Source organism: Grus americana, chromosome 6 (genome assembly GCF_028858705.1).
Source record: "Grus americana isolate bGruAme1 chromosome 6, bGruAme1.mat, whole genome shotgun sequence".
Taxonomy (NCBI): domain Eukaryota; kingdom Metazoa; phylum Chordata; class Aves; order Gruiformes; family Gruidae; genus Grus; species Grus americana.
The window spans coordinates 13605588-13622846 of record NC_072857.1 but is presented as its reverse complement, the minus strand read 5'-3'; the positions used below and the strand labels follow the sequence as shown (position 1 = coordinate 13622846).

The window sequence follows — 17259 nt, the reverse complement described above, 5'->3', positions numbered from 1 at the left end:
ACCTTCCCTCATACTGCTCTGAGATGCAGCAAATTCAAAAAAAGACCTTGCCACCAGAGGGGTGAGATGGTCGATCTGCAGCAGGGAGAGCGATCACTGCTCCTCACTCGCAGCTGGGCCCCTGAACCTGGATGCAGGAGGGTCCCTGGGCTGACATAAGCAGGGCTTGGTGGCAGCCCGGAGTGCCAGGGCAAAGGAGACACCAGTGAGGCTGCTGATGCTGTGAAAGGTCTGCAGCTAAACAAAGCTATTGCTTGTCTGAAACAAAACAAAACAAAATTGTTAAACTTGCTCAGTAACTAGCTTGAGAGTAAAAAGGGCAGCTAAAATAATCCTCTTGGAGGAGGAGAGGATAGTTTAACTAGCAGTGCCTTATCCAGCATGGCCAGAACCACCATGTCTTGAATGCTGGTGCTCACGTACCGTAACTTTCTCTGTGTACTCCTCTGTCTGGGAATATTCACAGCAAGAGCGTCCCATAGAAAACATGAGCCTCCTGTGCTCTCCTGACTCCCTTGCACCCACTACAAGGTACATGAGGACCTTTTACCTTGATGCTAAAGAAATGCCATCAAGGTACACGTCATACCTTAGGGGATCCATTTCCCTAGTGTAGAGCACAGCTTCACTACAGGCTTTCGAATTGCGATGAGCTATTATTCTCCCAGGATGACACAAAAGCACTTGAGCGCTCAGGTTCCCTGGCCACTTCAAATTCAAGTTCGTTGTCTTTTGGTACCAGGCACAGAGACCTCTGCAATTTCCCAGCACTCCTTCATCTCTCCAAATGCTTCATCACCCAAATTTCCGCTGCCACATATTTTAAAGCCTCTGCGATTCTCTTAACAAGCCTAACACAGGCATCTTTTGAAGCCCTTGCTCCTTGAGTTACATGACCTTGCATGAGACCATCAGCTTTCAAACAGCATCCGGCTCTCCAGTTTGTAACATCACAAGAATCCCCTAAAGCATGACTTCCCAAAAGCTTTTAAAAGCTGACAGCAAAGACCGGCACTCCAAAAGATCAGCTGCCCACTGGCCACGCTGGCACTCAGACCGGTGCCTGTAGGAAGCAGCCAGGCCACCATGCACCCTCTAATTAATACAGGAAAACATGGCAGCCAGGGCAGGAATAAGAGCAAATCCTTTACAAGCAAAGGCTGCTGGAGTGAGGAGGTGTGTTGGATAATGGATCTACTTTAGTATTTCTCCCCAAAAAAGGAAATCCAACTTCCACTTACTCTAGGGCAAACTCAAAAGGGTTTATTTTATTTTTTTTTTTAGCAAATTCTATCACATAAATGTTAACAAAAACATCTGTACAATTGCCATGATACACTCAAAAGTGAAACAAATAAGATATAAATACAGATATGGATGTAACATGACAAAAGCGGAAAAAATAGAAAAAATACATGCGCATGAACACGGTGCCAACGAAGTCATTTCTCATGGCTGGCATTTTTCAGAGCAGTTTTTACTTCCCATTTAAAACATTGTTAGCAACATCCTGCTGTATTCTACGAAGGTCTATTTTTCTGTCCCTTAATATGTAGTATTATGCTTGATAAATAAAGGGGTGGGGAGAAAAGGTTTTGATGACAAAGATGCAAGTTACATTACTTATACAGGTTATTGGTAAGCTAGTAATAAGCAATAAAAAAGAGTCTCGTATTGTATTGTAATCCAGGCAAGCACACATAGTGTACCTTAAGAAAGCCACATGCCTCGATATTTCTGCACTACATGAGAACTACAGTACGTAGACCTGTGGGGCGGATGGATCTGGTATTTGCCCATGCCCACGGAGCACTGGTGCAGCCAATGGCAGAAAAAACATCCACATCTGAGATTTCGGCAACCTTACAGCCAGGAGCCGCTGTCTGCTGAGAGTTTTCTCCCAATTCAGACTTTTAAAGCATGGTGGGCAAATAAAATACACTTTTTTCTTTTTTTTTTCTTTTTTTTTTTTTAAAGGTACGAAAAATTGAAGCCCTGCATAATGGGCAGCAAGGAAAAAAAAAAGGCAGCTGCAGTAGGTGGCTACTGCCAGGAGAACGTGAACACAAGCTTCACCGGTGCGGTGAGGCACTGCCAGCATGCAGATCTTTCTCTGCAAGCGTGCGTGGACACTGTGATTTGTAGCCAGAGAGACCTTTATGCTTGCTGAAGAGAAAACAAAATGATTGTACAGCTTGTTGAAGTCAGAACGCTGGAGATCAGAGAGGTGACATTCAGAGCTAGCCCTTTGAGTACTTCAAAGGAAACAAAAAAAAAATTGGGTCATGTTCAACATACTAAACAACCTTACTATGTACATTACACACAATGATTTATAAATACCTAAGCAGAATGCTCTCTACTGTATACAGGTATAACATACTTCTAGAGTACTCAAAGGATGAACAATCCTCAACTGACTCGCATAACGAAATCAAGTAGCACGTTAATGAGCATCTGTTGACAAACGGAACCGAATCTGATTCAGAAAGTAAGGCCTGGTCCTACCACTTGCAGCCCCAAGTGTGCCAATAGCATCGGAAAACACACGCTCGTCACTGGAGTCACAGCAGGTTGCACGCATCTTTTGAAGGACGAGCTGTTAACTCCGGCTGTAGTGTCAGCGCACGCGCTAGGGTCAGTTCAGGGACATTACAGTGCGTTCACTCTCAGTGCATACTAACAGGATTTTATAAAATATATAAAATCATTTGAGAAGGAATTCAATTCCTGGAGATTTGCTACAGTGTGCCATTCAAAAAAAAAATTAAACAGCAAACGGTGATGGACCAAGCTCCATCACAGCTGGGAGGGACTAAATGCCATCTGGTCAGCTATGCTGACCTTCTGAACCCCAAACTGGAACAGAAGATGCTCAACTGAGATGGGGACAAAGGGGAGCATAAATACTAAGCAGTTAGAGTACAAATTTAAAAAAAAAAAAAACAAACAAAAAACCAAACCCACTACTAAAAACTCAAACAAGACAGCTAACTGCTGCCAACAAGTCAGCTGAATATTTCCTCAAAAGGGAAAATAAATTCGTGTTAAACTAAAATAATTTGAATCATTCAAAAAATTAAAAAAGAATATTCTAACAAGCATACTGAAAGGTGTTGAAAAGGAATGGTCCATGGAAAGTGAGACACCAACCATGGAGCAGCCGATCCTCCCCTCTAGTGAGGATGGCTTTTCTGAGCCTGCGGGAAGACCCTGGGGGAGTCCCCCCCACCAGGATCACATGGTTTCTCCTGCCCTGGCATTACTCATTGGGAAAGATGAGGGAACTAGCCCTGTAGCCATCAAAATCCTGGACACATCCTGACAAACTCAGGAGCAGGTCACCTCCTCCACCCTCACATCAGCAGGGAAAGGGACTGACAAGCTTTGCAGCCCAGCCCCACACAGTCTCCACCATCGACAGGGACGGGAGCTGGCCCCAAGCATCACCTCCCAGCACAGCCCTGGCACCAAGGAGGTGAGACACACAGGGGTGTGCTGATGGAAAGAGAGGACAATGGAGCTTCACCCTCCCTGCTGCACTCCTGGAAACTCTCATGTTCTCAGTAGGGTACCGAGGTGTCCCTTCAGCTCCCCACAGGGGAAATAAAGGGGGCTGGAGAGAGACCAAGGCACTGAGAGCAGCCAGGAAGCACACATCCATCACCACAGCTGCAAGCTGCAGGTGCACCATCCTCCTGCATCATTGGCCCTGGGGGCAAAACCCCAGTTCTGATCCACTGCAGGTTTGGGGTGGGCATGCCCACCAGCCAGGATTCAGCCCTGGGCCAAACACAGCACCAGCATCCTCCTGCTTCCCCTGGTTACAGGCAGAGGCAGGGGGACCTCAACCTCTGCAAACAGAAGGAGAAGGGTGGTGCTGTGGCGTATTTGACTGCTGCTGGTTTGGCTCTGACTTGATCTGTCATCAGATTTGCCCCGCTGCACCCTCACCCACAGCACCCTGCTGACAGCAGCGCCCAGCAAGGACTCTCAGCACCCCTCCGAAATGCACCCAGCAGGGCTATGCGTGGGGCTGGCCAGGAAGAAGGAGGTTTCTGAAGGCAGCTAACAGCACTGCAGGCTCTTCAGGCAGTGGTGACATGCACTGTCCCAGCAGGTGCTTCCCTGGGGTCTTTTTGTTCAGTTTCAGATGCCCTTTCTGTCCTCTGGGATGAACGTTTTGCCCAAAGCACAAAGGAGTTGTGAGGACAAAGCCGTTCACCGCCCAACACCAGCGGGTCAGGTCGGAGCAGCAGATCAGCCCTTTGACCCTACAGACTTCAAGAAAAATGCAGCTAGCCTCACAAGGCAGCGCTGAGATACAGCCCTGCCAGCTCCTGCTGCCCACCTACGGACACGCTCAGAGCCCAATCCAACACCCACCCACCTCCAGTGTCCCATCGCAGGCATCAGTCCCACAATTGGGTCTCAGGTTCCCTTCGGGGAGTAACAAGTAACCTGGAGAGTCTTTTGAGCATATGAAAGAGCCGAATGGGTTGGGAGGGGAGAAATATTTACACAGTCAATGAAAGGAGCAAGAGCCCAGCTGCTTTGCACAGCACAGCTGGCTGGAGAGCAGTTAGAGAAATCAGCCCATCAGAGGTCTGTCAGAAGAACTATGTACAAAAACTCAGATGTTTAAAAAGAACCTACTTTTTCATCACTCACTTGATATCTCTCAGTATTAAAGCATCCGAGGCTGGAATCACAGCCACGTCTGCAAAGCCACATCTCCCCATGGAGAGCCCTGCACGTTAGGCAAGCTGCAACAGGGAATACAAAACAGGACCACAAGACTTGTAAGAAGAGGAGATCCTAGCCAGAACAGCTGCAGCCACAGGGAGAGTGCAGGTCACTAGCACACAGAAACCAAAACTAGGTATGAACTAAACCAACAAGATTTGTTTGACCTTTACGTGTGTCCAGGTTCTTGAACTCAGTTTTGGAACACTAACCTAAACATATTTCTGAAATTTCAGCAGGCTATACAAATATGTTTAAGTATGGCTTTCTGTTGTTCACTTTTAATGAAGACTGCAACACAGACCTTGCTTCCTTTACATTCAATACCAGTAAGATTCTACATAAAAGCTTTAAAGGGACTAAAATACTGATTGCAATAAATATCTGCATGGCCTCCTTGAGCTGATGGAGCACGCCAGTGAAGAGTAGCAGAAAGGTCTCTGAGAGGCACCGTTGATTGCTTCTAAGTCTACGCATATGTCCACATATCTCCATTAACTGTGCGTTGAAACATCTGAAGAGGAACTGCTGTTGCTGTTGGTGGTCTGGGCTCTCTTTATGTACAAGTTTAGTAGCTTCATCTGAAAGAAACAAACAAACAAACAAACAAACATCAGGAGAAGATGCAAGGAAAACCAGGCAGACAAAAGTCAATTGCAAATCTTAAAATTCACATTCTGCAGTGAACTCAGCTTTGAGTGAGCTGACACTGAGCTCTCTGGAGGAAAAGCAGAAGCAAAGTTGAACGTATTTCGGAATGGACAAGAGGGAGGAGGGCATGCCTAGCTCCACTGAAGTTACAGACAGATTTAATGGGATTTAGAAAAATCTCTTGCATTTCACTTCAGCAGCCACCAGTTCACAGACCTCAATCCTGCAGCCCGCTCTGAGCAAGCAGGGTTCCCACAAAGGTCAGTGGGGCTGCAGGCACACCGGCAATTCAATAGCTGTGGTCCCTCCTAGGAAACACCCTGAACTCTCCATGCCTTATAAAATGTTCATTTTCAATGACATTTAAATATCTTCACTAACTTGGTACATCTAGTGAAACTGCAGTTGTTATGACTATATACTTCCTTTGCATGGGTTTGTTTTCTTTGTCTGCCCTACCGCCTTAGTTCCAGATCTTGCAATGACTCATGCACACATTTCACTTTAAACATGAAGGCAGTATGCGTAAACCCAGAAGAATTGCTCACATGTTTATAGTTAGTTATGTGGTGGAGTAAGTCTGTGGCACCTAGGATGCTGGGATAATGAAGCCTCTACAACATTTTACAGGGGGATTTCCTAACTGCCCAAATATAATGAGATAAACCTCAGCACCCATAGCTGTCTCTTTCCAGAGCAATTTGGAGGCACAAATAATTTGTTTAAGGACAAGGCAACTCAATTCAGAAATAAAATCTAAGTGTCCTCGGTCTCAGGTTGTTCTGGCCTACACCACACTTCCTACCCATGAAAGAAACCATTGCTTCAAAATAACAGAACAAACCCTCTGAACTAAGCAGCTATTCACATGCAGAGATCTACTTCAGAAACAAAAATGCGGAATTCATCTTAAAATTGCAGAGAAATCTCGGGTATGATGACTTCAAACAGGAGAAGAAATCGTGTGACAGCTTCCTGAGCAGCTCTGAAAAGCAAACACACACCACCCACCTCAACTCAAAATGCCAGCTCTTATCTGAAGGACAGAGCTGAACTAAGGACTTGATTTCCCTTGCAGCATCAGGTCAGAATTTGAGTTTTACTGCTAACCTGACTCCAGGGCACAAAATCCTTTGAACAGTCACTTGAGCTTGCTGGCATCCCAGGAGGAAAGGGACACATCTGCCATGCTATTAAGAGTGAAGCTTTACCTGGATTTCTACCAGCCCTAATCACAACCCGCTGCTCAGAGAACCTGCTCTCCCACTCATCCCAGCAGTGCATTCCCACCACTCTTTGCACTAGATTACCTGTACAGCCGCAGAGCGGACTGAAAGCTAATTAAGTTGTATTGCAGATCTGGTTTTCAGCCAGAGCTGCCAGCTGATCCAACTCACTGCACGGTCACCCCTGGATGCAACGCCAAAGGGGCAAGGTAAACATAGCTGTAGTGGAAAGGACTAACGTGGTGGCCATTTGTAGTTACACAGGATCAAAGGCATCACGAAACGGATCCCTGAACCCCACCAGAAATTGCTTAGTGGGATTTCAAATGCTCATGCTGCCGAGCAAGTGCTGTGGTGTTTGGCAGGGTGAGATAGGATTTGACAGAGTACAGGGAGCTTGACCCAGAGCTACTGTGAAGCAACTTGTCTTGCTGCTAGTAGTGCAAGCCATTCAGCTGGCTATTACCAAAACACCAGAGACTCATTACTCTTGTACCTTGCTTCCCGTGAGCTGTGCGAGATGAGGTTTCAGTTCTTCTCCAATTACTGAATAAATTGCCACTAGGCAAAATACGCTAGCTTTACGGACGCTGCTCTCCGTGTTATCATAACCCTAGGAAACAAGAAAAAAAGGTCAGAAGTCAAACGGCACTCGCCAACGTCCTTCCAGAGCAATCCACTAAAGAGCTGATGAACATTTTGCCAATGTGGCTGACCTAACAGATCAACAGAAAGGCCCTGCTTAACGTAACAGTTTGCAATCTGAATACTCAAAGAGCAAGAGAATACAATCACCTGGTACATCCTATTTGTTCCTTATATTATTAGTTATTACTGTAATGTTATAAGCTATTAATGTCTTTATATTTATAGCATTAAGCAACAACACACAGTTTCCCCACACGAGCTTAGGACTCTCAAATACACACATTCCTGTGTCCAGTTCAGATGACCATGTGCTATCCTAGATGGTCAGGACTTCTTGGAGGGGAGCCCTCATGCTCCCAGCTTAACTTCAGAAAAGTCTTTCCTGACCCAAATCTAACCCAAAGGAAACCAATTCTGATCCTCAGAGCAACGTTACGGGTGGAGATGAATTTTGCAGCAAAATGGCCTAACAATTGTATCACTCGGGACAGAATAGAATCCTGTTTTGTCAACAAAAATTCTACCCAAATATCTATTTGGGCAGAATAGCTCTTTTGGGGCATTAGAAACTGCAAAAATCAGAGTCATCATGGATGTTTTCCAACTCTTAAAAAGCACTGGGCTCAAACACTGCGTATAGCAGTGCTACACACTTGTGCTAGTCCATTAGATGAATTGCATCTGTAACCTGAAGCTTTTTGATTACTTATCAGGTAGGAAATACTACAGAAAAGAACATGTTGAAAGACCCCTGTCGGTGTGCTGGATCTCTGGCAGCTTCAGGAGAGCTCAAGCTAGCCACCAGGTCACTCAGCAGCTAGTGACATCAGTCCTGTACTCAGGCAGGGACTCCTCACTCAGCAGCCATCCCAGGAGAAACACAGACATCACTTCAGCCTGCGGGACGCTGGCTCCTCCAGATGCAGGGTGACCTCTGCCGGGAAAGCCAGGAGGAGGGATGCAGCACAGCTGGGACTGTTCTAGCTGCAGGGCCAAAATACAGTCTGAAGTGACAGTCTGCAATCCCAAAGAGTGCTGAACTAGAGAAGGAGGCAGCCTAGGTGAGCTCAGACAAACATCAAGCTATTGAGGACCAAGGTGGAAAAGGGGCTGGGCCCAGGCCCACAGCAAAGGAACACCCCCGGAGACACAACCCACTGCTGGGAGGACAGCTGGGACACAGGGTGCTCTCTGTGGGCCCTAATCCAAAGGCTCCTCAACTCATCAGATGCCTCTGCTTGACTTCAAGTTTTCCCACAGGCCTGGCATTTTGCGTACGTGTGCATCCCAAATTGCTCCCGCGGGGCAGGCAGATCTGTGCAGCGTTGAGGCCTGAGAGGGCTGCGTCCCGGCGGGCGCTGGGCTGGCAGAGCCTGCCTGGTATGCACCAGCAGGACCAGCACCCCACCTCTCCATCTGCCGACTTGCTTGCAAGGCGGTGGCTGCTGCTTCTCCCAGCGTTTAACACCACGGACCAGCAGTTAGAGCATTCGCTCAGGTGATGATACGGGCTCAAAGCTCTCTTCAGCCTGAGGGTATCGAGATGCAGCGCATGGCGGAGTGCCTCGTGGCCCAGCTCTGAGGGAGCCTGGGCTCTGCATCAGGACCAGGGCAAGCACTGTGATTCTCCCCAACCAAGCCTTGTTCTTGCATAGATACCCCTCATCTCTTCACAGGGGTCATGGGGATCCCGCCCCAGGCTGTTGAGCTGCACGCTTGTGCTCACACTGCTGCTGTTCAACACTCCTCGCCTCCTCACCACTGCCAATACCCTCACCATGCTGAACAAGCACAGGGGTGATTCCCTCCGCACACAGTCCTTTGGCCAGAAGGATCCCAAAATACTTCCCAAACATGAGCAGTAGATTCCTTCGATCACTATGAGTTTCTAAGGTGAGGAAGTATCACTGGCAGCTCCAAGATGAAAAATGGCAAACTAGGCTCCGAAACAAGGTCGGTTTTAAGACATGGAAGCAATTTAATACAACAAATAAAACTGCGTTTTTAAAGGCATGCTGCTCCCAAACTTTTCCAGTGCATTGAAGCTACACTGTTCAGATTGTTGTCTCCAACAATTATGGCTAAAAACTTTTTACAGAAGTTTAGATCAATACAGAATTGCCCGATTCCCAGAAGCTGAAATTTAAGAAAAGAATTGCAAGAGCTGACACAACAAAGTTGGGACAAATGCTGGGATGCACAAGGGGAATTTCTGCCTTTGCTCTTGTCCTTCCAACTTCTTATGCTCACAAGGAGGCGGCTTCTTTATCCCAGTTCTCCACTGGAGTCTGACCCACCCAAACACATCTCCCCTTTCACATTGACTGATTTATTCCTGTTGCAATCCCTCCCCAGTAAACACACACACACTCTCTCTCCTTCCTTGCTGCTGCCTCCCATTATTTCCTTCTTGCTTGCAGCCTCATCCCAGCCGCTGGCACTGGGATGTTCCCCGCTTGTGCAGAGGAACAGAAAACAACACCGCTACAGCCAGCGCTGAAACCTAAATTCACAATGTAAGACCAAGCCTTATCACTGGAAAAAACACGGCTCCCCAGCCAGCCTGAGAGGGTTTTGAAAGGGGCTGAACGACTTCAGCAAGTAGTTTGGTCCTGATTTCAGAGAGGAAAGGACTAACCTGCCTGCTGGGATTCAAATTCAAGTGCAAAGTACGATCAAAGGGCATAACAGCTCAGCAGAATTAAAGAAGACTACAAGATGTATTGCTTGGGAGGTACTGAGACAGCGTAAGATGTGGCTAACTCCTGCTTTCAATAAATTTCTTACATGGCTGCTACTGGCTTATTGAGGAGTCAGGTCAAGATGTCTAATTGTAGGAAATAAACAAACATAGACTATGAGTTTACTTTTCCTTAATACATTAAAACATCAATAGCGTAATTATACAAAAACTTAGAGGGATTAAAGTTTTCATTTACCAAAATCTGACCCCAGAGGGTCCATTGTTCTCTTAGGTCACAGACCTCACAAATTACTCAGTGGTGGTTTGTGCTCAGGAACATTTGTGACATAGGATTCTGTACCTGTAATAACCCAGGAATGATATCGGGAAGGAGCTGATGCAACGATTCCTTGGAAATCCTCTCGATGACTTTCGTCTGCATTTTGATGGCAGCTAAATTAATTGGATAATCTGCAGTCTGAATGATGGGGCAAAGCACCTTGATGCATTGCTCGGGGTGGATGGAACTCGCGAGGGTGGAAGCAGCTTCTTCAGCAGCTCTGACAACCTGGAATGAAAGAAGAGCAAAACCTTACGTTAATGAGGTCACACGTCACAGACGAAGCCACCAGTGTGTATTAGGAATGACTGCCAGGAAATGCTTGGGGGTGTTCATTAACAAATCTGCAGGAGGGTCTATTGAGAGGTGACTGACTCCAAGAATTCACATCCTTCACCTCCAGTGACATCTTTGTTCCAGCCACAGATAAGTCCATCCTGTCTAATGTAACCGTGTCAAAGTTGGGGCTAGTTCAAGTCATCTGTCACCCAAGATAGATAGGCAGCTCCATCCTAGGAGAAGCAAGAGGATAACATCTCTCCAGCCACTGTCAGAGAACCTAAACCCACCAGCTTAGACTTAATACAAAATTTATCTCCTTAAATATTACAACAAATGACACTGTTGCACCTTTTAGTATGCATCTAACCTGCTGAGTGCTTGGGTGCCCGAGCTGAGACAGCCATGCCTACACAGACGTGTCCTGCCATTTCCCTGCTAAACTCTGCTGTAATCAAACTCAGGCTACAGACACAAACCCACTTCAGCGTGTCCCTGACGAGGCAGCGGTGCCCTCAGCACATCTAACTCATGAAGACAGCACTTGGATCACTATAAAATATGGGAGGAAGAAAAAGTGAAACAATGGTAGCACTAACCTTTTGCAACTAGCCCACACTGTAAAGCAGTCATGAAAGACAAGGGAGATCCCAAATTCAATTTGACTCTTAGCCTGAGGGAAGGCAAATCCACAACTTCCACACTCTTCCCCAGTGGGTAGGGCAGCTAGCTGAAAGAGGAAAGACCTGATTCTGGTCTCTCCTCCCATGAGAGTTTATTCATTTTACATTCTGCAATAATTGGATTAAAAAACCAAACAGGATGGGAAGGCAGGTTTTCTTTTTTCAAGTGTCTGTGCTAATTGCCAGGCAACAAAAGGAAGCTTCCCCTTGGTTGCACTCTTCCTGGCCACAATTACACACTCTTTGCTCCCCATGTTCTTGTTTCAGTACAAAAGATGCTTTTGCTCGTCTTTTCTCACTCCCCTCTCTCTCAGGGCTTACTTTTAAGGGAGGATAAATCCTGAGTGGACAGAGATGCCCCAGTGAACAGACTTAAATCTGACTCAACTTTAAGAAGGAGGAAGCATCCACAAATCCTCATGCTTAGGATCTCCCAGCTAGCCTCAATGCAGTCCCTAACTCTGAGCCCAGGAGGGCTAACACAGCTTTTGAAGGCACCTCCTCTTTCCTGAGTGCATAGGAAGCTCAGATGCCTAGCACTAGTTCTCTAACTCATCTTAAGCTGAACTACCTGGGGTTGTCTGAAGTTAATACTTTGAAACCAGCACTAAGAAATCAAACAAATCAAACCGCACATCTCCCACCATTTTGAAGCCACAGCTGCTGGATTTGCCTCATTCCCCTCTTCCACACACTGTCATGGTATCAAACTCAGGGATTTCTATTTGACTAAGGCAACCTATGGATAGATGTAGCTCTATCGAAGCCACAAAAGAAGGTAAGCTTTCATTATTTTTAAGTAACTACTGTGGATAATGCATGAACCAGGAGTATTTAAAAGTTTATCTCAGTCCTTACTAGGACAAGAATGTCTCCCTGCCTGGACTACAAAACTTACAAAGGTTTAATTGATTTTAAGAAAGAAACAGTGAGTAGTGACAAGAGATCATCTCCATCTACAAAGCCTGCTTCACCCACAGTGTTAGTGTCATGGTCACACCACTATCATTAACCTCCCGGCCATGATGAAAGCTACCTCCATGAAACAGGAATGGCTGCAAGATACTTGTACACCCAGGAAATAACAAACCTATCCACTTGGCTCCTGGCATCCTCTAAAGCAAACCCAACAGTGAAAATGATCTCAGATACTTCATACATGCAGGCAAAGTACAGGCAGGGTGGTGAAAGAGACCTGAGATCTTGATTGTTTCTATATCAGGGCCCTACATACAGAAGAAAAGCTGTCAAACTGCTCTATCTACATCAGGCCTTTCTCAGCAATTAATTATAATATTAAAACATGTTCCAAAAAGAATGGCAATCCACAATGTGGTTAGTATTCAAAAAATTTCATCCTGAAAGATCTGTGAATGAGTAACTAAGCAGAACAGAACACTTGTTTTCCCACTTCCAGCAAGTTTTCCTTCTTCCAGCTATTTCTTTGTGAATTTCTCTTCAATTTCACACGAGAAGCATGAAAGTTAATATTTTTCCACATAAGCTAGTACTAGCTTAGAAGGAAGCACTACCTGATTTTGTTGGGGAAGAAGAGAAACACCCAAGTACTTAAGGGAAACCTAATGCCACACTTTGGTACCACGGCGTCAAACTGCTGGGGCAGATGAAGTCAGGAGCTCCCAGGAGGTGTCCTTTAAAGGAATTCACTTCTTGGCACTGCAGCTTTTGACATCAGCTTTCGCAGTGCTGAAAAACTGCTACCACCAAGCTTTCCACAAACAATGCAGTGGATTTACAGAGAGCCCAGTTATCTTGTAATCAATTTAACTACATTCACAAGCAAGTCATTCCAGCTAAAAAAAACCCCACCAACTATAACTATTTGGACACAAGCCACTTGGGATTTTGCTTTGCAACAATTCCAAATACTGTTAGTAAATGTTTTCAGGATCCTCAGAAAGAAAAGCTTGCACACATCACAACTCACTAAAAAAAAAAATTAGTTTTTTTTCAACCTTGAATCCTCCTGGTATCCTGCTTGATAAGAAAGCAACAATATTTTAGTATGCACCAAGGGTCAGACTCTGAGCTCAAATATACTACTGTAAACACCAAACAGTACTGAGTAGGTAAAAATTTCAATGAGTAATTATATCTGGGTTTCAGCAGTTTCCACATCCTGTTTCCATACAGTTTACCATGCACATTAAGTTGCAGGTATGAGTCAAACACGAGACAAACTTTTTTTTTAAAAGCTTATTAAGCAATTCTAAGCACAAGGGGTTAAAATACAGCTGTAATTTTTCACAAAACAAGCAGGGGTTCAAATAGCAACAAAGGTCATACATATTTTGCACATCAAAAAGTCAGCATGAAAAGTTCTAAAGGTGCAGGATTTATTTATGCCTCTTCAAGTCCTGCTTTCAACAAAGCTGCCCATTGCTAGCAAGGATCTGGCCACATTTACACAGCAGTTGGGTATTTCACATCACTTCTCCCTGGAGTGCCTTCCCTCTGAATACAGAAGGACATACTACACACGTCCAGTAAGCTTCCTGCTGATACTAGCCTGTTAATGTGACAACACCAGGGAGACTTCCAAGTCTTCCGAGAGCACATCTGGCAGACAGCGTCTGCATCTAAGCCACACTTCAGCAAACCCCTTAAGCGTATGTTTAACTTTAATAACATGCCGAAGTCTCACCGACATCAATGGGATTCAAGCGTGTGCTTACATGCTTGCTTGAATCAGAGCCTCTGCAGGTAACTAGCTCCTGGCTCCCTTGGAAAGGGCTGGCAGGGGACAGGGCGTAGGAAGAGGTAGGGCAGTACCAGCTGAGGGACAGCCAAAAAGACAAGCTCGTCCCTGTCAGCACAGAAAGCTGAATGGCACCATTCTGCAATGCAAGTTCCAGTCCAAAAGGTCTTTCCTCCTGGCTTTGGCAGAACAAGACATTCAGTCACCCAGACTGACTGCATCCCATGAGGGAAAGCACGTCTGAATATTTACACAGCCCACTCAGAGTCCCGCTCACTTGGCGACATCGGAGAAATCAGCAGCATTCCCACATAGAGGGAAGTGCGTTATCAAAAGATACACTCTGCCAGGTCATTTGCCAACAAGAACATGCAATTATAGCAGAGTTTAGCAAAGATACTTTGCTGTGAGGCACAACACTTGTGTCTTGCAAATTATACATACCATACAATATAAAAAATTCAAATATCTTTTTTAATCAGGGCTTTAACCTGACCAGCAGAGTGAAACAGAGTGAAAGAGGAGTGGGAGAAATGAGTGAACAGCATCAAGCAACAGTTCTTCCTCCCATCTTTGGAAGTAAGATTAACAGATACACTCTGGGAAGCGACAGGAATGGCCCCATTGGGCTCATACTAACAGCAAACACCACAAGAAGTAGTGGTTATGAAATGTGTCCTTTAAATTTGAGAAAAAGAGTGCAGTTTAGTACATGCTGAGACACTGGAGCTCATTGTCACAAGAGGATTAAAAAATAGACAAGTTTACTGAAGAAAAAACAAAGGCCAAAACACACAGAGGCACAGGCAGAACCATTAGCATGGGCAGGCTGTAAGCTTCAGACAGCCGGAAGGAGGGAGGAAATTGAGAGTGAAGCATCACTGTATGCTTGCTTCTTGCTAGTCACTGTCAGGTAGGGTATCGAATGAAGGAAACTTTTTGTTTGACCCAATATAATTGTTCTCACTGATTTCAGAAATATGAAAGAAAACTAGCAAAGCCATCAAATGATGATGGCAGCTGGAAGCAGCAAGTTCAAAAGGGTGGCTATGAAGCAAGATGTGCAAGATTAGAGAGACCCTGTGGTGTTTTTAAAACACAGACACTAAGCTGTGTGAAAGGTATGTCACAAACATGATCTTACCTCCCAGTAAAGGCTTAGAGTAAACCATGGCTGAACTGGATAGTTCAATATTATTCAACACAGGGCAGGTAGCCCAGGAATGCAGATCTAAAAGATAGCACTTTGCCTTAAAGCAGCAGGTTTTTCTCCTTTCCAAATGCTTGCCTTACGCTCTGCACGCTAGAGACTAGATTCAGCCTGACTAGCATAACATAAGTTGTGTTTGCTGGTGGGTTCCCTGAAAGGTATCTGCAGTGCACCTTTCCAGTGAGTCTCCCGAAAGAGAGAAATGGTTATACTTCCACACAGTTTGCTCTAGGGAAGGAACCACATTCACATGCATGAAGCCAGAGAGGTATATCACACAGGTAGGCTGTTCACCTCTAACAACATGTTCCTTAACGCTATAAAGGAGTAAGCCTCAAAGTAACAGGTTAGACAGTCCCAGGAACATGCATGTGAAATGCTTTCTAATTTCAATGGGAGGGGATATGCTGATGTGCTGTATTAGGAACAGTGCGATCAAGACAGCCACCTGTCACAGATACCTTTCTCTTAATAGAAAAGCACGTTGGCATCATCAACGTTCTACAAAATTTGCTGGACAAACTTGGGATGACAATTCCCACTGGTTTACCTGCTTCACAATGCACTGCAGCCACAGGAATCTGATTGCTTAAGACAGCCAGAACCAAGACTCATCTCCTCCACATAATTTCTTCTGCTCAGCTATTACTCTCAGGGTATTACAGATGTTTGCAGCAAGCAGCTTGTCTGTGCTAATCTGCTCTTGGTTCAATATGCAGCAGCTTTCTAAAAGGTTTTGATGGTTGCATTTCTGCTTTGAAGTGACGCAAACTAAGGAAAGAAAAATATGTGTCCTGACTCACCTAAGGCCAGGTTCCTAGGCTACACAAGGCACCAGCGTAACATGCTGGGATCTCAGCAGAGCAGCACCTGTACACCTAGGTGAGAACTGTATGTAGGACCATAAGCTGGAGTACTTTGCCACAATTGCTAATTGTACCATCTCTGCAGAAAGTCATAGAGAATGAGGCAGTGTAGGTAAAACCCCACTGAAAACTTACAGGCTTTGTACACTATAGTGAAACTCATGGAGTGCCAGTGAAGTTTATGAAGCAGAAGAACACGGTTTTACTTTTCAGCTTACAAGGCATGCAGCTATGTTTTTGAGCCAATTTTTGCCATCTAGAGGTGGTTACTTAAACCCTGCATAATCTACGCTGGAGGGGATGGAGGCTTACCAATACCTAGCCAGGCAAACTCCCATCCCCGAAGGCTTTACAGTCTGATCCAGACAGGAACAAACAATTAAGAACTTGGTTTCAAATCAGGAAGTGGACTCAGAAATGGGGAGTGCTAAGCAGATGAAAACACAATGTGATTTTTATAAGGGATTCAGAGGAGATGAAGTAGATTAGACTACTTCTCCTGTACACTAGATATTTGAAATGTGTTGGGAATTAGAAAAAACATAAACATATACTATGAAACATTGATAACTGCCAAGCTGCAGCACGTGGCAGCTTCCAGAATGGACTATATATCAGTTAACCTTAAAGAATGTGATCATTTAGTATTTTTCTTCTCTAGTAAGCTACATTTTGCATAAACCTACGTAGATTATACCATCAGAAGACAGTTGCAAATCATCTTATAAATGTCAGAGGCCAGTCTAAAAGCACCTCAGCAAGATAGTAACAATTATCTACAGTTAATGGATAGCTGTGATTTCTTCTTTTTCACCTTATTTTAGAGGGTTCCAACAAAGAACATTACATCCCAATCATGCTTATGGACCTTCTGGATAATAAAAGACCAAAATTAGTTATCTAAGGTATGGTACAATATCCTTTCCCTACACATAAAAAGATATGCATCAGCTAGGTCTATAGACTTAGTTGCAGAGAAAAACAGAGTGGCAGAGACAGAAAGCAGGGAATTAGCTATCCTATCCACTTTGTAACTGTTTCCCAAGATAATGAGCTATTTCTGGTTTAATATACTCAATAATAAGAACTTATACTCATTTTGCTGGTATGAATCTGAAGCAATGTCATATCAATGGTATTGGGTCAGCAGGCAGCATCTCTCCATAGTTATGGGTGAGTAACTACACTGGAACAAATGAGTTAATATT

General features: G+C 44.9%; 1 protein-coding gene across 3 annotated transcripts in view; it reads right to left on the bottom strand.

The window, feature by feature from the left end:
* Positions 1-1241: 1241 nt before the first annotated feature.
* The window catches only part of CLASP1 (cytoplasmic linker associated protein 1), a 183794-nt gene continuing 167776 nt past the window's right edge, over positions 1242-17259 (bottom strand). For all 3 annotated transcript variants that reach the window (XM_054829143.1, XM_054829144.1, XM_054829145.1), the window contains 3 exons: positions 10316-10522; positions 7120-7236; positions 1242-5327 (listed from right to left, as the gene is read on the bottom strand). In XM_054829143.1, coding sequence (XP_054685118.1) covers positions 5241-5327; positions 7120-7236; positions 10316-10522 — 411 coding nt within the window. In that variant the 3' untranslated portion in view covers positions 1242-5240. The remainder of the gene's footprint in view (positions 5328-7119; positions 7237-10315; positions 10523-17259) is intronic.